A 21,550-nucleotide genomic window follows, 5' to 3' on the forward strand; every position below is an offset into this window, starting at 1 on the left:
TCTTCTGAGAGCAGACTTTGAATTCACCCACACACATGGCTTCTCCAAATTCCAGTATTTCTCTCCATCTTCTCTGCAGACAGTTTCCCTTCCCCGTGGTTGGCATTTAGAAGAAGGATCTCACTGGTGTGAAAACACATTCCTGTGTTGTACTCTCCCATGAGAATACGTTCATGCCTTTGAATTCTCCATTAGCAAGTCTCCTTCTAATCACCTTCCTCAGGCAAGCAACGTCCTTGTCTCTGTGCTTTGCATCTGCCTGCCTGGAGTTCAGTTGTAACAAACTGGTTTACTCCCACTAGTAACCGTCCCTGGCCAAGAGGGCTTCATTTGATTCAGTGAACATTGGAATTTAATAGCCTTCAATAATTAGCCCAGGACCAGGTACAAGAAGCTTTGCTGAGATTTTCTCGATATTGGAGGCGAAGGACGACAGAAAAGGCAGTTCTCTCTCACATTAAAAAAAAGCTTGCAGTCTGACCGACAAATACATTGAGTCTCCAGTATCAGATCTTAATTGTTCACAGGCAGATTTCCCAAATTGTTAGCATGTTTCATGAAATAAGTTAGTCTAATTATAAATGCCAAATACAGATTGTATTCTGTGCACATGTATATATATGTGATTACCCAGCTCCCTACTAAATGTCATTCACCCACTTTTAGAAACATTCATATTCAAAATCACTCAGATTTTTATAAGTGCCTCGGTGACAAGGGAACTTGTACTCTTATGTCAGGTGCCACTGACAATCCAAACTGCATCTGTCATTAGACTGTTTGGTAATCAGATGTGGTAATAGGCTCATCTTCTGAAATGTTTTCTATGTAGCCTACAAATCACATTGAAGTAGAGGAGCTTTGGTGCTGAGAAGGTTTCAAATAGATGTTTTTTTTTTTCTCTAATCAAACATTTTTTCCCCCAAGATCTAAACTAAAGATAAATGCAAACCATAGTCCATCTGTGCATGCAGAACCTTTTGAAGCATTTGTTCTAGTCTTTATGTATTGCCTCTTCAAGTAATTAAGATAGATATGACCAAATGCAGTATGTTTAATACAAAAAAGCATTGGAATTTCACACACACACACACACAATTCTACGTCTTACATATGTTATACTCCCTGGCCAGGAAGACCTTTTTGTTCTGTGGGTACAAGTCTATCATCATGGCAACCTGCTCCACAGCTAGAGTTCCTACGTGCTGTGGTCGTAAAAATAACCAAGATTCCTGACAGAAGACACCCCACCAAAAACCAATTTCGCTTGCACTGAAGTCAACAGCACTTAGCAGCTATCTCGGTAGGAACAGAATCTCATCCTGAATTACGAAAAATGCCTGTCATCAAAATACACCACTTTCTTCACATACAAAATGCAAGTGTAGAATCTCTTTTCTGAAAGCAAACACAGAACTCCACTCAAAACACAGAGCAATGGTGTCAGCATGAGGCCAGAAAGATTTGGAAACTGTAGAAAATATTTCAAGTTCATTAAATACCCCTAGGATGCAAAATAGCACAGTACAAGCCATGAAAATAAATGTTGACACAAAGAAAGCTATTTCTACATAATGACTATTAATTGTGAAGTTCCTCTTGGGCAGCAAACGATAAGAAAAATAACACCAGGAAAAGAGTAATTGCTTTGATTCAACATCCTAGCGTGTATGCCCAGATCATAAAAACCCCAAACGAAACCCCTGACCACGTGAACTCAACTACTTGAAAGAGGTCTTTATTATATTTTAGAATATTAGCCAGCTCAGTCCTTCTAAAGATTCACTTTACACTCCATAGTCTGTCATTTAACATATAGGTTGAATAGTCTTTACTAATTCCGATATTGACCTATTTAAATGGATTTATTGGCTCACTTGGGTTTTACTAATTAGGTACCACCTTTCAAATCAGGACAGCTGGAACTTTTTTTTCCACAATAGCCTTTAAAAAAGTCTTTTTCTTATTATATTACTGTTTTGCTTATGGTCTCACAAAATCTTAAGCGTTTTGTCTCTTTCAGGCTGTCCATCCTATTTTTTCAAACTTCTTAAGACTTGCAGTGACAAAATTCAATACCAACCAAAAAAGTTTACACTCACTGAAGTTCCCCAGAAAAGAAAACAGATATACCACAGCAGCCATGGAACTGAGACTTGTAAATTCTAAGTAATTCCCATGAAATAATGTGAATTTTAATATAATCTAGCTATTTTATGATGGTAATGTGGCGACCAATCTTAAAACACCAAAAATCAGAATATATACTGGAAAATTACAAATCCAGTCTAAAATCCAAGGGTTTGTTCCTGGTAAATTGCAGCTCCCAGTGTGAGAAAGTGTTCTTTACAGCTGTTGACACCAGCTTGCTAGAACAAGTCTCCTCTACTGAAAGTCAGTAATTATAACTAAAATAACTCAACTTGAGCATGTCAGGCTGCAGAGCAAAAGAAAACATTGCTGTTAGGTTTAGCTATGCTTGCACTGAATGCCTGACAATGTTACTCTGAAGGAGGAAATTGTTGTATTCTGTGTTCAAAAGAAACTGAAAACCAGCAACAGGAACAGGCATCAGATCAACCTACAGTGCCTCATCAGGTGACACACGTTGAAGTCCTGCCAGCCCTGCACTCTACCTGTTCTGCCATACGGCTTCACAGCACTGCGTGTTGTTCATCCTGGAATGATTTCCAAAACATACATATTCCAGACCCCACGTTTCTATACACTTAGTGAATGCATATCTTCTGGCCGTGTCATTTGTCCTCCCCTCTCTTCCTCCGCAAGCTGCCCGTGAGGAATGAAGGGGGTTGAAGTGGGAAGCAGGACAAATTGCAAAGCCTGAAGCACCTGGCTAACTCATTAGCACGGTCAGAGTTCTAGCCAGGTTTTGCTATTATTTTTTTTTTTTTTAACGAATATTCTAGTGATTGTTCCTGAAAGAATGAAATACAGAAACACACACGTCAAAGAAAGGTGAAGAGGTTTAAAACAGTGTTTTGTCGCTTATAAAATTAACAGCCAGCCAAGGTACGTTTAAGGCAGCTGCTGGAAGGGAAAACCTTTCCAGCTATGTGCAAACAGACACCGGCGTGACTAAACAGAGACCAAGAATGACCTTACCGCGGAACATCAGGCTGGCGTGCATACTTCACTACACTTTACCACCAAGTTTGGGTCGGTTTCTGATCATCTCGGTCAGCGAACGGAGAAAAACGCCGAACCGTGACCTCTAGCGGAGGCGCCGCCGAACAGCCGCAGCCCAACCGGGCAGCGCCGGCGCTTGCGGGGCGCCCTCGAGGTGCTTTTTAGGAGCTAGCAAGTAGGGTTAAAAAGAACAGCGCTTAACCGCATTCTCCTCCAAGACAACAATTTTTACTCCACACTTACACGGCTATCCATGTGTTTTGGTACACCTAAACGTGCCTTACAAATCTCGGCTGAGAAGGGAACACGGCAGCGACGAGAACAAACCCCAACTCCAACCCTGGGGACAAGCACCGCTGTGCGACCGGCGGAGGGGAAACGGCGGCTTCACCTGGGCGGCCTTTGCAGACGTGGCGCTTGAACGACACACCTTTGGCACTGGTTTGGAAAGGGTTTACTCAGCTGCCCTTTCTCCTGACAGCTGGAGCCACATTCCCAACTGGAAGCACCTCCCGGAAAGGGAGAGCTGTATCTCGCCTGATTGTACCCCGTGATGCTCTGGATGTTAATAAGCCCAGAAAATACCTCAGCCTGGAGAACTGTCATATTCGGGGTCGGGGGGTGGGGTGGGGGGGGTGGGGGAAGAAAGAATTAAAAAAATCAGCGGTAGAAATTAAAAACTCCTCGTGCATAATGCAACCAAATGAAATCGAAGCTTTGGAGAGCAGACAGGGTCTGGTGGCTGTTTTAACGTTGTGACATAGGTGTAAGACACAAGAACGTAGGAGGCTGCGGGCGCGCCGGCATGAGGCTGGGGTGGGCGGACGCGGGGAAGAGGGCTCTGCCGAGGGCACCTGACTCTTCCCGGTGTCCAAACACCGTGTGAGGAGGAAAGCAGAGAAGTGCCCCGTCACCCACACGCGCCGGGGGGACACGGGCGGCGCCCGCGGTGGCAGCCAGGCCCGGCCGCTGTCCCCGCCGCCCCGGCGCCGCCCGGCCGGCGAGACGGGAGCGACGGGCGCTGCCGGCCGGCGGCCCCGCACACGCAGCCAGTGCCGTCGTGCCCGAGCGCCGCACCCCCGGCCTTTTTCTTTTTTTTTTTTTTTTTTTGGGGGTGGGGTGGGGTGCGGACAGACGCCCCCCAAGTGTCTCTGGGGTTTGGTGGCCAACTTCGCACAAGTGCCGCTCGGCGGGGCGGGCGGCGGGGCCGGCTCTGCCCCGCTTGCAGCCGAAGCCCCCTGCCCGCAGCGCCGGGCCCGGGGCGGGGGATCGGGGCGCCCCCCGCGCTGCGCTGCGCTCCGCCATGTGCGCGGGCGGGGGAGGAGGCGTGTCCCCACCCGCCGCGCCGCCTCCCGCCCGCCTGCGAGCCGGCACCGGCGGAGCGGAGCGGAGCGGCGGGCGCGGAGCTCCCCGGCCCCGCCATGCCCGCGCCCCCGCCCCGGCGGGGCCCCGCGGCGGCGCCCGCCCGCCGGCGCTGAGGCCGCGGCCGCACCTGCCAGCTGCGGCGCCGGGGGTCGCGCAGCCTCCGCCGCTCCCGCCCTCCTGCGCGGCCGCCTCGCCCGCCGCCGCTGCCTCCCCGCCCGCCCCGTCGCCAGGCGGGAGCTGCCAGCGGTGCGAGCGGAGCCGGAGCCGGGGCAGCCGCCACCGCCCTGCCCTGCCCTGCCCTGCCCGCCCTTCCCTCCTCCGTCCCGCCCAAGCCATGAACTTTGGCCGCGGCCCCCCGGTGGTGTTGAACGTCGGGGGCACCCGGTACTCCTTCTCCCGGGAGGTGCTGAAGGATTTCCCGCTGCGGCGGGTGAGCCGCCTGCACGGCTGCCTCTCGGAGCAGGACGTGCTGGAGGTGTGCGACGACTACGACCGGGAGCGGAACGAGTACTTCTTCGACCGGCACTCGGAGGCCTTCGGCTTCATCATGCTGTACGTGCGGCACGGCCACCTGCGCTTCGTGCCGCACATGTGCGAGCTCTCCTTCTACAACGAGATGATCTACTGGGGGCTGGAGGGCTCCCACCTCGACTACTGCTGCCAGCGCCGCCTCGACGACCGCATGTCCGAGACGTGCACCTACTACGCGGCGGAGGAGCCGCCGGGGGAGCCGGGCGGCGGCCCCGAGGGCAAGGGCCGGCGGCCGCCGGGAGCCGAGGGCGGCAAGTGGCTGGAGAGGATGAGGAGGACTTTCGAGGAGCCCACGTCTTCCGTGGCCGCCCAGGTCCTGGCCACCGTCTCCATCCTCTTCGTCATCGTGTCCATGGTGGTGCTGTGCGCCAGCACCCTGCCCGAGTGGCGGGCGCCGGAGAACCGCAGCGTGGAGGAGCAGAGCAGGTACACAGCAGAGTCAGTGAGGGAGCCCTCAGGGTAGGAGGATCCTTTATTTTCCCGCTGTCCGGTCCCCGTGTGTCCCGTCCAGTGTGTCCTGCCCCTCGTCCTGCCGGTCCGTAGCTGTAGCCGCCGCCGGCGGAGATCGCCTCCGTGCCTTAAAACCCCGGGCCCGGGCTGGGGAGCCGGGGGAGGGGGTGTGGGGGTCCCTCGGGGCCGATCTGCAGCTCCGGCTCCCACCGGGCTCCGAGGGCAGGGGGCGGGCGGGAGCCCCGCGGCGGGCAGGGGGCGGCCGTGCCCCCGGCGGTGCGGGGCCGCCGGGCGGGCTGGGGCAGCGGAGCGGCCGCCGGCGGAACTGGGCTGCCCTGCGCTGGGAGGGGGCTCCCTCCGTGCAGCGTCTGGCCCGGAGCTCTTGCTTCCCCCCTTCTAGAAGCCACGGGACTCCTTGCCCACAGAGAAGTTCAGGCACTCGGAAAATCCTATTGGGCCTTAAGGATTGTGGAAAAAAGGGAAATAAAAAAAAATTAAAGAAGAAAATGCAATTCCCTTCTCTTTTCTGTTGGGAAAGGTACAACCTTGTATGTACTCTGCGTATAAGCATACAGGTCCTTCTGCTGGAGCAGGTCTAGTGCCTGTTACAGTTCTGCTCTTGTAAATATCTTGTATGTGGGAACAGCCTTACCCCTGCTGCTCGTTCCATCTCGGATCTGTGTGGGGAACAGAGGAGATGATCAGACTGCACATTAAGCTCTTGCAAATGCATCATGTAAGTGCTCCGATGTATGAATGTAACAGATGTTTACACTGCCTTTAGATGAAACGTGTGTAAGCACACTAAACACTGCAAACCAGGTGCAGAAACCAGGGCGGGGGGTGTAAGGCACAATCCTGAGCCTTCCTAGTAAGAACAAACACTTTCTCATCTCCTTTGTGACCTTAGAGTAGGGTTACATCGAGGCAACGCTGCTGACTTGAGTATCATTGCTCTTTCTCTCTTCTGTTCCCTGGAGAACAGAATCAAGACTGCTCTGGTAGGATTTCTCCCACAAATAAGACCGAGATACAAAGAAAGAAGTAAACGTTGCTTGTATTTGCTAGCTTCTCCCTTCTTTTAGAACAGACAGGATATTCAACAAAAAGTTTTCAGCTTCTGCTCTGCTGAAGGGGGCCCTACGGCAAAATTGCAGCCTTGTCATTATGAAATCATCATCTTTTACTATAGAGTTAATTGGAATGTGATATATTATATCTTAGTAGCCAGATTAATTCCTTGGAAAGTATTTTCATGGTTTCCATTAGCTTAATGGAAAACTGCACCTGTATTTCTCATTGTAGCAGAGCCAAAGAATTAATTGTATGAACAAAAAGAAAGCAGATACAGCCTGATCAGCTGTTGATTCCTGCTTAGATTCAGATATGTCAATATCAGATACGTTGCTCTTGCAGGTTCTTCCAGTTAAAAAGCCTTACTTAAGCTTTGCAAGGTTATTTCAAAGGGTGGATGCTCCGGGTGATCTTTTTGTAAGGCAGCAAATTCCTTAGATACCCCCAATAGAAAGGGGAAGATGATGCAACACATAGCATTAACAACATCGGTCATATTTTTGTTCACGTCTTCATGGTGTGCGAGTAAACAACAGTTTTTCTCTTACTTAAAAGATTCAACTCGCAGAGGAACAAGGCATACAATGTGTAATTCTTCTTTCATAGTGCCTTTGTCTTCAAGAACATCTGTATTACATACACATATAATCTTACTCTTCTGAACAATTGCATCTTGTATACAAAGTGTTTGAAGTATAAGGTCCTAAATACTTGCAATGTACATTGTAGCCAAGCACTTCACAGGGCAGAGAAGGCTGCTTTTAAAACCAGAAGGGCCACTGTCTGTTGTAGGGTGACTTCCTTCAGTACCGGTTGTAGTACTCTGTGGAATTGCAACAAAAACAGAGAGATAACTGCCAAAGTTGTGGCTGAACAGTTTCTGACCATCTTCTTGCAGAAGTCTGTCACATATAAACACTGATACAGGTTCATTTCACGTGTGACTTAACCTGTGTGCTCTCACTGCACAGGAAGCGATAGCAATTTCTTGGCAAACACGAGGAAAACAGATACAGATGTGTTCCCTTCTGTCCACAGCTGGTCACCTGCTGAGGTGGCCTTGTTCACTTAGAGGAGCCACTTCTTTCTTTATTGCATACAGTGCATCATGACTAAAAAGCCTGTTGTATCTGGAAAAAATGGTGTGAGCTGCAGTTGCTTTTGAGTGATCCGGTTTAGTCATGACTACTTACACGTCCTAGGATTTGACCTAACGTGCCCAGCTGTCATCTGACTTTTTTTCCCTTTATTTGTTTCCGTTTTCTGTTCTTTTGTGGTTATTTCATTTAAAGTGAGTTAGGTTTTCAAAATGTAAGTAGCTAAGTGGTTTGTTTGAAAGTATGACCATGGAAATCACACAGGAGTGTCTGGGATTGTGTGTTCTGCTAATACTGCCCATCTTAGCTGAGAAGGCTTTTAAAATTTTGGCTACTAGTTTCTGATGCATTTAAAAGTTTGAAGCCAAATTCTGTGGTTTGTTTATTAACCAAAGTTCCTCAGAAATAAAGAAATTCTATTTAACATGATAATACAATATTATTAATTTTTTTTCAAGGGAGAAATTGTGACACTGTATGCCAGTGAGTTTTAAATCACATGGCACTGTAATTACTAGTATGAAGACTTTACATTTTTCTGAAAAAGTATTTTGAAAAGTTTTAGAAATTAAAATTGAATGGGCTTATCTAGAAGTCCTTAGACTGTCGAATTTGGATGTAACTGACTATTTACCTTAGCATAAGCCACTGCTTAGAAGAGGTGAGAACCACCTCATGAAATTCAGCAACTTTGATATTAAGTCTCTCACGTGCTTACGAATACATCCCTTGATGTTATTTGACAGCCTGGAAGGGTGCCACATGGATAATTTCTGTGGCTGAACTGTGGTAAGCATCCCCAGAACCACTTTGGGCAGCTGTAGTGAAAACAGCTCCAGCAGTGTATCTCCAGCTTACCTGGATGCGGACTCCAGAAGTCACTAACTCTGTAATTTACAAAATCAGCCTCTTTAATGAGGTTTGCAGTGAGGGTTACTGCAGCTGCCAGCTAATACCAGTGGTTTTTGTTTTTACTGTATTAACACCTCTTCACCAGAAGAGGAATTGAGGCCACCAAACTTTTCTCAGAAACCATTACATTGTTACAACTCTTCAAGGCCACCACACTCTGGAAAGGTTAACCAGCCTAGGCTATTTCTGATCCCTTGCAGTAACACCCTTTGGAGAGCAACAGAGACCTCCACCAGTAAGCCTCTTTTAAGGGGAGAGGGATGGGGAATCTGACCTCTGCATGTCACAGATCTTACAGACACTGACAGTGTAATTCCCTGATTTGCAGAGGGATTGCCTTCCCCAGGTCTGTTCTCAGGATGAGGGATGAGTTATTAATTTTCTTGTATTTTGAGATTTTTGCTCTCTTCCTTGCCTTGGCACATTTCACTTATCAAAGCTAAAGATTTCCATCAGATTTGCACAGTTTAGGACCAGACAGCAGGGATGCTTGTCTCCACTTCTGTTGCTTCTGGCAATTTCAAATCATCTTTGCTCTCCTCTGAACTGTGCCAACAGATGCATACTGTGAGTCTCTAATTAGGGACCCGTCCTTACACTTATTGTCAGCATCATCTTTTGGGGAGAGCTGCTCAAGCCTGTAATAGGAAGTCATTTGGAGCTGCCTGACTTACTGCCAGCACAGTTCTATCTACCTGCCTGTAAACTGTTTTTCTAATGCTAAATGTAAATAGCTTGTTAGCACAAGGGAGAGACTGTTGCCTCATTTCCGTTTACTAGTCTTGGTTAAGTTTGTATTGAAAATCACCCGGTCATCAAGCCTGTATGATTGTTGTGTTCTTAAGCAAAAGCAAACACGGTAACTTCTCCAAGCAGCACCTCTCAACAGGTGCTAGAGGGCCTTTTCTCATCTCTGCAAAACATCAGCTTAAAAAGTTGCATTTGAATTTTAGGTACACAAAAATCATTATTCCTTTATGGTGGTGGAATTTCAGAACATCTGAATGCTCAGGTCCAACATCTGTTAAAAAAACCCAAACAACTTCTTTCCTGGGTAAGATCTAACCTGGACACCACACCTTTGCTAAGTTAAAACAGTAGGCTGAAGGCAAAGAGTGGAGCTACAGACCTAAGTTAAAAACATGGATGTGGATTTTTCTAATGAACTTACAAGCTTTTTGGAAAACAGAGGTAGCACAAAGAACAGGCATGTATCACTGCCTGGCCACAGGAGAACCTTAATGAACTCACCAGGGCTAGGTGCCACTCATGCTCAAAGTATATGGAAAAGATCCATATACTTTGAGGATCCCAGGGCTCGAGATGTCCCCTGAGAGCTGTGAAAGGCATTTGCCCCTTTCCTGGAGAGTGCTGGGTCATTACAACCTCCCACATAAGTCACTGAAATTTAATGAATCAAGACATATTACTGCTACCAAAGCAGGGACAGCACTACAGTTTGTAGTGAGACAGAAACCCTGCTGATTTCAAAAGAATAAAGAAAAAGACATTTGCTGAAATGACTAGAAGTCTTCCTCAGCAGGAATTTGATCATCCTGGCTACTGCTTGGACATTTTTCATGTTTATATACTTTACGTGGAAATAGGCTTTAGAAGCAGTTTAACAAATCAGTGCTGACAGACTTTGATCTTTAATCCTGTCCTATACTGTCTTTAATCATATCATCTGTTTTCCTCATGTGTCCCGTCAATGTGTATGTTTTATTTACAAGCTTAATAGGCAGTAGTGCCACTAACGAATATTTTGGCTAGATTTCAACCAGCTTATCGGGGGATATTCAAAGTGTACAAATTGGCACACTGGGGCAAAGAATAACGCTAAGCTGAAATATTCTAAGACGTTCACAGTATGACTCTTTTGGTAACAACAAACTAGTCTTGTTAGTGATTGAAAAAATAATTTCTTAAGTGGTTTAACTCATTGTACATAAAATAGCTTATTCTGAAAGGAAGTTATCAGACATGAAATTGAACAGTGACGGGATTGTGGTAGAAATGAGGCTCACAAAGGCTTGATTTTCTGTTTATGGACAAAAGACTCATTAAAGCAATCTTGAAAAACTGTTAAGTACCAAGGGGCTTAAAATTTTAGGAGAAAACCCCTATTTCAGGTGCTTAGGTCTGGGACAATGAACAGCAGGTTTTAGCAGAAATAACCTGTGACTGAATAAAAATTAAGTATTTTTAGTATTTCCTCTGGTTATTTACAAATTCCATGGGGAATTTTCAAGGAAACACTTTATGAGTTTGTTTTTAATTTCCTCTCTCCTTTTTGAATACCAGCTATTTTAAAACTGAAGTGATGGGGGAAAAACACCAACCAAAACTGTGATGGAAGTTTATAAGTACTACATTTTACCAAATAAAGCTCATGATCTAAATGTACAGTTATAGATTTTAATACAGCATTATTCCAGAAATAGTCAGTAAGAGGCAGTCAGTCTTGTGAATATGCAGTACATATTTTAAGAATGGATTAGAGAAGACACAGTAACTTTAGTCTTCCAGGTGCATGCATTTTATTTGGCTTTAACATCATACTCAGTTAAGTTCTCTCGAGGACTGTTAAATTTGCTGTCCTCATTAGATGTTATTTATCCATTAACAGGGTGAGCTATAAAGATAAGTCACTACAAGGAGAGGCAGACTTGATCTGGAAGTGGAAGCGCAGTATGTAGCGCTCTAGATTTCCCAACAGGCCAGAGGTTTCTAGTTCTCACCAAAGCACATACTTTTACATGATTCATCAGGACTGCTGAAATGCATCTACACAGGCAAAAGGGACTGGCAAGAGAGGAAAAATGAAAAATGTTTTACTGGTGGCTAAGAAGTAAGGAGAGGAAAGAAAAAAGTAAGAGACACCATTCTCCATTATGTGCTCCCTAGCCAGGATGTATATAATTGATGAGAAAGAAGGACAGATGCAAAATGTGCAATTTAGAAGACAGTGGCAATAATGCATCTCCCACTGTCTTGATCTTGCTTTGTCATCTTTGCATCAGTGATGTTCCTTAGCTCTCTTCAAGTTTGTTCTACGTTAAAAGGCTTCTTCAGTCCTTCCTACTGAAGTATAACTGATTTACAGTATCTATTGTGCTAGGAACTGCCACTGTCAAACAACGGATTGATCACATTTCACAGATTTTTACTTGTACAACTACTCCCCAAAGTTATACCGGACCACTGAGTCAGTGTTGATTCATAAAGATGACTTCTACTGAATCACAGCAATCAGGACCTAACTTCCTTAAAGCTCAACTCTGAGATAACCTGCCTAATTTGAGACAAAATGGAGGAATCACATTTCCAACATTATCAGGGCATCAGGAGGAAATACTGAGTGAAAAAGCTCTAAATTGTATACCTACAAATTGCTTTTTCATTCAAGTGCTCCATGTCATAGGGTACAGGCAGCACTACCAGAGAAATCTCATAGAATGTAATGAAATACAATTTTTCTTTAATCATTTTGTAATATCTAAACTAGCCAACGTATAAACACGTTCAGACTTTATCAGTGTGTCCATTACCATGATCTTGTTGTTTGACTGGTGTTACTAGGGGAAGTCTAGGTATTTCCTCATTATGTGTAAAAAGGATTTAAGACAACTTGCCCATTAACATTTTTTCTTGATTTTTTTCGGCATAAAGGAACAGTAATCCACACTGATACAATAAATTTCATATATTCTGCATATGACTTTTGTTTAGAAGACATTATGATCTGAGCATTTTTTAAAAGAAATTAAATCTGTCTGAGGTACTTACAACTCACTGTCATTGTTGAAAGAAACACGAGTATTTTCAAAAGCTTAATTTTTAAGAGCACACATAATTCTTAAAAGCAAGCGTTTTTGAAATTCACAGGTCTTTCCATCAACTGGTGGCAACATGAACAAGTGTTTTATAAGCCCTTTACGAAGAAAGGCCACTTGCCTATAGAACTTTTATTGTTATTCATGAAACCAGAAAAACAAGGTCAGCTTTCACATTAATAACTATTTCTTTAAGTAATTAATTTACATTCATTTAAATTTTCTGTGGCTGGAATTGGTGTACCTTATGACTTCACATCAACCAACTGTTAGTTTCCTCCATTTTTTAGCATAAAACTAAAGTGAATGAATGAGTAAAATTAAATTAATGAAAACTAATTAAAACTTTAGTGTATGAAACTTTCAACAGACACTACCTTGTTAGGATCCCTGGAGTAGCAAAAGAGCTCTGGCTGTATGTAGTTTTTTGAAATACCCAATCTCACATCAGTTTGGTTTCAGACTTGTTGGTATGAAGGCGTTGGCGATCAGCTTTTTCTTTGCTGAAACTGTTGGTGAAAAAAGATAAGGAAAGAGGGAAAGATTAGCTGCCATTCCCTCTGTATTAAACAAGTGACCACAGTCTGAATTCTTTTTTTTTTTTTCAGATGGGAGATTTGAGACTACATGCACAACAGTGATTAAATAATCCTAAAGCAACATTTATCTCCTGTTTCTACCTTCCACCAGTTTCCTGTTGAGGTGTTCTCAAGTCTCATTCACTGTACTGGGACTTGAAAATATTTAAGAACATACTGAAATCACCTTCCAGGATTTATTCTCTTAGGGCCATTATTTGTATTTGGCAAGATGATCTTGCCTGTTGCTTTGGCTACCCTGACGTTCTTGCTGCAATGCAGTTTAGGTGGAGTTGCATTTAAAACAAAAGAGAAAATTCAGTAATGCAGAGCATAGTGGTAGATGAGAGGACACAAGCTTATTACTTTGTGTACCCAATGATGAAAAATAAAATACCATCTGTATTTACTGGCCATACCTACGAAGTTCTGAATATAGTTCTACATAAGGCCCTGTTTGCGATGCAAATCAGGCAGACTGGTTTAGGTTGGTTCCTGAAGGCCCATTTGCATGAATTATTATCAAATGCAAAAGCTGATTTCTGCCTGTTCTGTCTTCACTTCCATTTCAGTTTAGCAGTCTGGTTCTATAAATTGCCGTTCATAACCAGCCAGTTCATTGATCCACAGTCCTTGGCATTCCTAAGTGGATCAGGCCTCAGAGATTTAACACATACAAAAAATAAAATCCCCCAAAACCCAACCTATTAAAAAAAACACCAAAAACCAGTGTTCTGCATAATGTTACACATTGGCATCAGGGGCATACCATTTCCTGTAGAGTCCTGGTTTTAATACTGAGCATATATGCCCAGTATTAGGACCAGCAGCAATCTATAATTCAAAGAAAATAGTCACTGAGTGAATACTTAGCAATAATCAGGTTTAACTCCTCACTAGATCCTCAAGTTACTTGCTGAAATCTGGTGCTACATGCGTAGGATAGGAATAACGTGGCTTTCTGTTTGTCGTTTGTGAAGGTCTGAATGTCAATTTGGTAATACCTGTGAACAAACCAAACATCCACTAGAGCTTTTGCACAGAACATAAATACTGTACTTTGTTTCTTTTGACAGGATAATTGAAGCTATCTGCATAGGCTGGTTCACTGCAGAGTGCATTGTGAGGTTCATCGTCTCCAAAAACAAGTGTGAGTTTGTCAGAAGACCTCTCAACATCATTGATTTACTGGCAATTACTCCTTACTACATCTCTGTTCTTATGACAGTTTTCACAGGGGAAAATTCGCAGCTTCAGAGGGCTGGAGTCACCTTGAGGGTCTTAAGAATGATGAGGATCTTTTGGGTGATTAAACTGGCTCGTCATTTCATTGGCCTTCAAACACTTGGTCTGACTCTGAAGCGTTGTTACAGAGAGATGGTGATGCTACTTGTCTTTATCTGTGTTGCTATGGCAATTTTCAGTGCACTTTCCCAGCTTCTTGAAAATGGGCTGGACTTGGGAGCAAAGAATAAGGATTATGCCAGCATTCCTGCTGCTTGTTGGTGGGTGATCATCTCGATGACCACGGTTGGTTATGGTGACATGTGTCCCATCACTGTACCAGGAAGGATTCTTGGAGGAATTTGTGTGGTTAGTGGCATCGTTTTATTAGCCTTGCCGATCACGTTCATTTATCACAGCTTTGTGCAATGTTACCATGAGCTCAAGTTCCGATCCGCTAGGTACAGTAGAAGCCTCTCTGCTGAATTCTTAAATTGACCAAACTTGCATTCTGTTGTAGTTACTTGCTAAGCTTTGTCTTAGCAGAGAATGGTGGAAGGTCCCTTCGTGTGTCCTCCTTGACTGGATGGTCCTATGGAACAACATTCTCACCAGCCTGGAGAAAGCCCGTCACCATTCAGACAGGAAGGATGGCCATCTGCCTTGGGCACCTTGCAGGGAGAGGGAGTGATGCTTCAAATTTGAGAGAACAAAATTAACAAAAGAGGATTCAGAAGTCCTCAACCAGACCAGTTTGGTCTTCAGTTTGCCTTTCCACAAAAAAGCAGAACAAAAACATGGGCTTAACACTGAGATCCGTCATTCCCCTAATTACATCCTATACCATTTTAAGCCACGTGTAGCAGAAGTTTTCCAAGATTTCAATATCTAAATACTCCGTAGAGGCATCAATAACTTCTTGCCTGAAATATCTCCACTTTTAACTCAGATAATCAAATTAGATACTAAAGGAGAATCTCTGCTACTTTTGAGCTTCACGACAGCACAGAGCTGGTTCTGTAACTCAGGAAAGATGAAGAATATAGGTCTGCGGGGCAAAAAATCTTGAGGCCTGATTCTGATCTTTGATGAAGCACACAAGTCTCTAAAACTAGTGAAGTCAGTGGCATTGCTCTGAATTTGATAATTCGAAGAAGTGCAAGAAGTTCACCTCTGAATGTTGTAGCAAGGACTTCTTAGGCACAATTGATTTCTTCTCTGGAACCAAATTGTTAGTAGAAGCAAGTGTTGTACTTTACAAAGATCAGCATAAAAAAGTCAGTCATTGATAAATATATTTTCTGGTCACTTAGTGGGGGAGCTATCCAAATTTTACATACGCTCAATTCAGCTCCATCCACCTGAAGTTACATACTCATAAGCATAGATTCTCCCCTCCGCCCCCCATTTAATTAAACATATATATCATAATGAAAGTTCTGTAAGACAAATTATAACATTCCATCACTTGAAACAGTCTGGAGAAAGCAGTGGAAAACAAGAATTAGCTGCTCCCTGTCAGATGAGACTCTTCATCATCTTTAAATTCTGCAGTCCTTACTGAAGGACACACTCTAATGGAAGTTTTAAAAACAACTGTAAAAAGCCCAGAGCGTACCAAAGAAAGTAAAATATGGAAGTGTGAGTTGCACTTGGCAAAATGGTATATTCTCCAATGTAACTAGAAAATCAAAATGAATCAAGATAGGTTCTGAAATACTGTTCACTACATTTCTTGTGTAGTACTGCTTAATAGCATTGTTCAGTATAATTCTGAAAGGCTGCTCTGTAGAAATGTGCAGTTAGATGCTAAAACTAGTATAGTTTATAAAACTAAGTTACAGCTTTACCGATTTGGGTACAAATAAACATCAACAGGGAGCTTTCTTATTAACATGGAAGTTCAGAGTCATCAGCATCGCTGAACTTGGTGTGCTTGCCTGAAAATACCGCATTTACTATTACTGCGCTGTAGAAGCATCTTTTATATATGTATTTGTTAAAAGCTTTAGAAGTAAAATGAGTACCACCTAGAAAACGCATCTCTGAAATTGCATACTCAAATAAAAGTACCACATTGGTCAGTAACCAGTATATTGAAGGCTCTACCCTGAGACCTGAAAAGTTCATTATAATTTTAAGAGGTCTTAGTCTTAAGTAGTCATAAAGAATTACATTGCAAATAATTTTTTTTCTGAAGACCTGGAAAGATTTTTAGTCATCTTCTTACTGGCAAGCTTGACTATTCCTTCAATTCCTACATTATTAAGTAACGTTACAGCCATACCTCTGTTCCTTGCCACTGACGCTGTCTGGTGTTCAGAAGGTTTGCTCTGTAGTTCCCTGTACCACTGTCTTCATGCCTTTTATATCAGAATCATGTCGTTTGGAGGCTGGCTCCACAGAGATGTGAATAGGAGATAAGCAAAAATTTCTTAGATGAAATTCACAGCTGATGTCAGGCAAGTTGTGACTTCAGAGACACTTAGAAGTTTTACACCAGCGGAGATGCTGGCTCTGTATTCCTGCATGCGTACCTATATATATCCTGCATATATTATATATTATACTCAGTTGAAATGTTTTTTGAGGGTTTTTTTTCTCCTCACAAAAAATTTCCTCCTTGACAAAACTGAAATTTCAGACTTTAATCCAAACACAGCTGTTGAAGAAAATGACATTTTCATCTTCTAATGAAAAGGTTATTTTGACAGTATCAAAAGCATTTTCAAGGAGAAAATCACTAGTATTTTTTTTATTCTGCTCCGATTATTTTTTTCCATTAACAATAGGTTAAAAAACCCACCTAAGAACTTAGCCCTACAGATTTTTGTATGCTGTTTTTAAAGCTCGGGAAAAATACTGTTTTTCATAAAACTCCTTAAAAGTTACTTTGTCTTTTGTCCATGTATTGTATTTAACCAAATCAGTACTCTTGAGATAAAACCCTCCTCCCACAAAACACCCAAACCATCATCACGATGACAATAGTTTGAAATCCATATGGAATGTGAATATAAAGTATGCTGCAATCTTGATTTTGAGACACAATAAAATGCATTTCAGCACTATTGATAAATCTAATCTTTAGATGCTCGTAAAAAGGAAAAAATATAAATTAATGCATATAGTAATTTGTGAATACCAGTTTGCCCCCTGAATCATTTTGTATAAGCAACTAAGGACAGGAAGTTCTCAAAGATCCAAGCTCTTACATGGTATACAAACAAATGTTTGATCCTTTCTAAAGTGTTTTCCAGCTAAAGAATCCTTTCCCAGTGTAAAAAAATCATCTAATGAAAATAATCATGTAAAGGAGTAAGTCTGTGGAGATGATCTTAAGTTGTACTTTTTTTTTAACAGCTTATGTTCACTTTTTATATGGCAAAGTGTGAACAGAATGACCTAATGTATTTTTTAATTTGTGTTCTAATAAAATATTTTGAAACTGCTCTATATAGGCCCACTAAGGAGAGAGACTGAGGTGGTTGGGATTTTGGTATTTTTGGTTTTTTTATTGTTGTATGGTTATCAGTGTGTAGACTTTAGTTTCCTTAGAAACCAAGTTGAAGTAATGTGATCTCAACAGTAGCCTTAAACCAGAATTTTATAGTAATTAAATAGGGTTCCTGACTTCCAGTAATGTATGTCACCTTATTTTCAATGGACCAGTGTTTCTTTGGTGAAACTAAAAAAAATTGAATTATATGTGTAGTCAAAATTAAGCATACTTTTAAAGAGATGAAACTGCTCTACTAGACGTTTACTTGAGACCATGGTTTATGCAGGCATGGCTTGCAGCACTCCATTTCAAAACACAGCATTTCAAAGCCAAGCGAAGACAAGCTGGCTCACTTCTGATCACTGCCAGTGTGAACCCTGTACAATGTGATACTTTATGAGCAGTACCTCTTTCAGTATCTGAAACATTCACAGTTGGAACAAATGAGATGAAATAAAAATATAATAAAACTGGAGACAAATTAAGACAACTTACATAATTGCGATCCAGCTTTTCTGTTCATCTAAAAATAAAACCGATGAGTTTTGAACTGCCATCGTATGTTTTGATGACAGTGAAGGTTAATCATACATTATATACTAGGTTCAATCCTTAGGACTGACCTGTTGGGAAGTATATATCGGCTGCAATCCTTCAAGGTACTGCGTGCCAATTAACAGCATTTGATCATTAATGAAATCACTGGAATGGAAAGCTGTCTAGGGTACATTTTCCTCCTACAGTTCTACATGAAGCACAATCCCCAAAATCACAAAAAATGGAGGATTATCATCTCCCTTGATGCAAGGCTTGAAACAATATTGTCTTAATGAATACATCCCCCACCCCCAGTTTTGATTGATTGATTATTTTAAACAGTATCAGCATAGGGGTCAGCCATTTAAATACGTGATACTCATTTTTACCGTACAATGGCTTATCCTGGTGTACATAGCAGCAAGTTTGAGGAAGATAAAAATCCTGTTAATGTAAGGTTCCTATCTTGATACCCATGAATTTAAAGGAAAAGGAACTGGGTTTTTGTATCGTGTATGCAATTTGTGCCTATAAAGGAATCAGTCTTCGGCTTTTGTAGCATTCATCCTCACGTTTCCAAAATGAAACTGAAGTCCTTATGGGTTCAAAACACTTGTCTTTTTCCCTGTGGGTAACAACTACAAAAATCTTACCAGATCTGAATGTCTGCCAGCAGCAAGTGGTCATACGCACACGCCATCCAGCTAAATTCAGCAGCCAAACCAGCCAGTTTCCTGGGAACCAGCACAAGGAACAAGGTCTGATGTGCCCTGAATTTTCTCCCACCTGAGGTTCAGGATAAAACCACTGATTAAAGTTTGAATCATTTGAAGTACCTTGAAAATTTCAGATTTATCCTTTGAAACGAGCTTCTAAGGAGACACTTGCTGGAAAATTAAATGAGCTGTGCACAGCAAAAAAGATTATATTGCTTTCTAAAAAAAATCACGTAAGATTTTAAAGAAGAAAATTGACTCTCGTATTCTGTTACTTGTTTGTAAAACCAAACATGCAGGTTCAACTTGCTACATAAAACAGAACCCCGTTTAAAAATAAGTAGACTTGGTGAGAGAGGTCTTCCAGCTTTGCTAGAGCTGTAACAGTTTACACTAGCTGAAGAGCTGCCCCAGCCCACATGGAAGAAGCAACAAAATGCTGGTTTCATAGTGAAAACCTAATATGATGTATGGCCTGTGAAGGGCAGCACAAAGCTGGGAGTATCTTTTGCAGATGACAGGATAGGTTAAGCATCAAGAAAGCTGCACAGTGAGCAACAAAGACTGACAATCTGCTTGACAAGAAATTTGAAGAGCCACAGAAGAATAATATAAATCTTTGGTCAAATTAATAAAATATGAATGTTTGCAACTACACATTTTAGACTCCTATATTCTTTACAAACGCAAAGGTTTATAATTTTATAGAACATTAATTTTATATATTGTGTGCTTATCTGTAAAGAAAAATGTATACTATAATTTGAAAAGGTAATAAATGTGGGTTTTGATGTGAATACAGAATTAGATGCATAAAATCACATAATAAAATTTGCTGGTCTTGTTGCTATATTTCATTAACTACTGGTCAAAACACAAATGTTTGTAAAATGTTTTCTTTTTAACAAATTAATTCTATAGCTGTTCATATTGGTATTGTACCGGGGCAAAAACCTTTTTCCTTTAACAATTTTTGGCTGCTGACAAGTCTGCCATTTCGAAGCTAGGGGTTGCTCAATAGAAAATTTGAATATTTGATCCAGAAGTTAGTCTGAGCCAAAAAATAAAGTTAAATCTTCACAGGGTTATGCTTCAGCAGCTGGATATCTATTATAATTATGGACAACAGAACTGTCAAAACAAAATGAAAAAGCAGCCGTGTAACACATACATTATGCCCCAGGAATTATTTGTAAGAACAAATCTAGAAAAATGGATCAACATGGTGTTCATTCTGGAATTTCAAAACAACCAGAAGTTTCACCAGTACAATGCTTGCGTTCTCGTGAATGGATCTGAGACCCTGGTGGTTCTTTAAATGCAGCCATTTCAAAAGTACTTCCAAAAATAATCGTAACTAATGTTCTTTTTTAAAAAAGTTTGAATATTTTAAGAGATCACTGAATTATGAACTATTCTGGCACCAGCCCACTGCATTATTATGAAAATGAACAGACTTTTCATTTAGAAATCATGAGCGTTTTTTACTTCTCATATTTTATTTATTAGTTTTAAAAGTTTTACATAAAATCAGTCAGTGAAGAAATGAAGCAGGTGTCCACATAGTCATGTATTTTAGAAGTGTTTTTCTAAAAGATCTTCTGAAATATTTTGGAAGCAGAAGGGTTTTTTAATATTATAACACTGTTTTTGTTTTACAGATATGCTCAGCACTTGCATCTCCTAGCAATCTAAGATGCAACTGTAAATACATAAAATGCCCCCAGAAAGATCAATTCTTACTGCCTTGGGGAACATTTTATACATTTGTTTGCTATAAGAACTTTGAAAAGAAAACAGTAAATAAGTTCATCAAATTCTGGGAAATCAAAATTTGAATTCTTTCCCTTGTACCCTTGAAATCCTCCACTTCAGTTCTTGTATTTCTTTTCAGTGCTCTTTTACCAATATTGAAGTAGCAACTAGGAACTACAGTGAGGGCCAGGCTTCTGTTGTACTAAGTGCTCTACAGCCATGGCTCAAAATTACAGTGCTGCTCCCAAAACCCATATAATCCAAGCCTGAAACACAGATCAAAAGCTCTATGCAGACAACAGTGCAAGCAAACAACATGGTATTTCTTTGTAGCACGAGTGTAGCTTACCTGTTGAGCCTGATATACTTTTAAGTACTAAGTGTTCAAATACTTTTTTTCCCCTCAATTTAGAGAGACTTCCAGAGAATGCAGCATTTAGAAGACAATCTTCTCTACGTTGCTAAAGGCCTTGCCAAGACAGCACAACCTCTAACCATGACTTTTGTTAGGGTTTAATATTTGAACTTGATGTCATTTGATGGGATGCTATGAATGAGTAAAACTGGGGCCATTTATTAAAATAGCATCTTGAATCCTTGATGCTATATAAGGATGCTACTATATAGATGCCACATAAAAGAGGAAAAACAATCCCAACGGTGTATTCATTAAATACAGTCATTCAGAGGCCTACTGAAAGGAAAAGCATCACTAACAGAATTACTTCAATACAAAATAAATAAATACAAATCTAAAAGTGTAGATTCCTGCCAGAGATTCTTACTTGCTTATTTATTTATATGGACTCCTTGAGTATCCCTGCCT

General features: G+C 41.9%; 1 protein-coding gene across 2 annotated transcripts; it reads left to right on the forward strand.

The window, feature by feature from the left end:
• Positions 1-4,549: 4,549 nt before the first annotated feature.
• KCNG3 (potassium voltage-gated channel modifier subfamily G member 3) lies at positions 4,550-19,766 on the forward strand. Of its 2 annotated transcripts, none has more exons than XM_037406002.1 (2): positions 4,550-5,502; positions 14,067-19,766. In XM_037406002.1, the coding sequence occupies exons 1-2, from the start codon at positions 4,847-4,849 to the stop codon at positions 14,710-14,712; spliced, it is 1,302 nt and encodes a 433-aa protein (XP_037261899.1). In that variant the 5' UTR covers positions 4,550-4,846; the 3' UTR covers positions 14,713-19,766. The 2 variants fall into 2 exon arrangements, with proteins under 2 accessions (XP_037261899.1, XP_037261900.1); XM_037406003.1 differs by having other exon boundaries at positions 4,550-5,469.
• Positions 19,767-21,550: the final 1,784 nt, after the last annotated feature.

This window comes from Falco rusticolus, chromosome 12 (genome assembly GCF_015220075.1).
Source record: "Falco rusticolus isolate bFalRus1 chromosome 12, bFalRus1.pri, whole genome shotgun sequence".
NCBI lineage: Eukaryota > Metazoa > Chordata > Aves > Falconiformes > Falconidae > Falco > Falco rusticolus.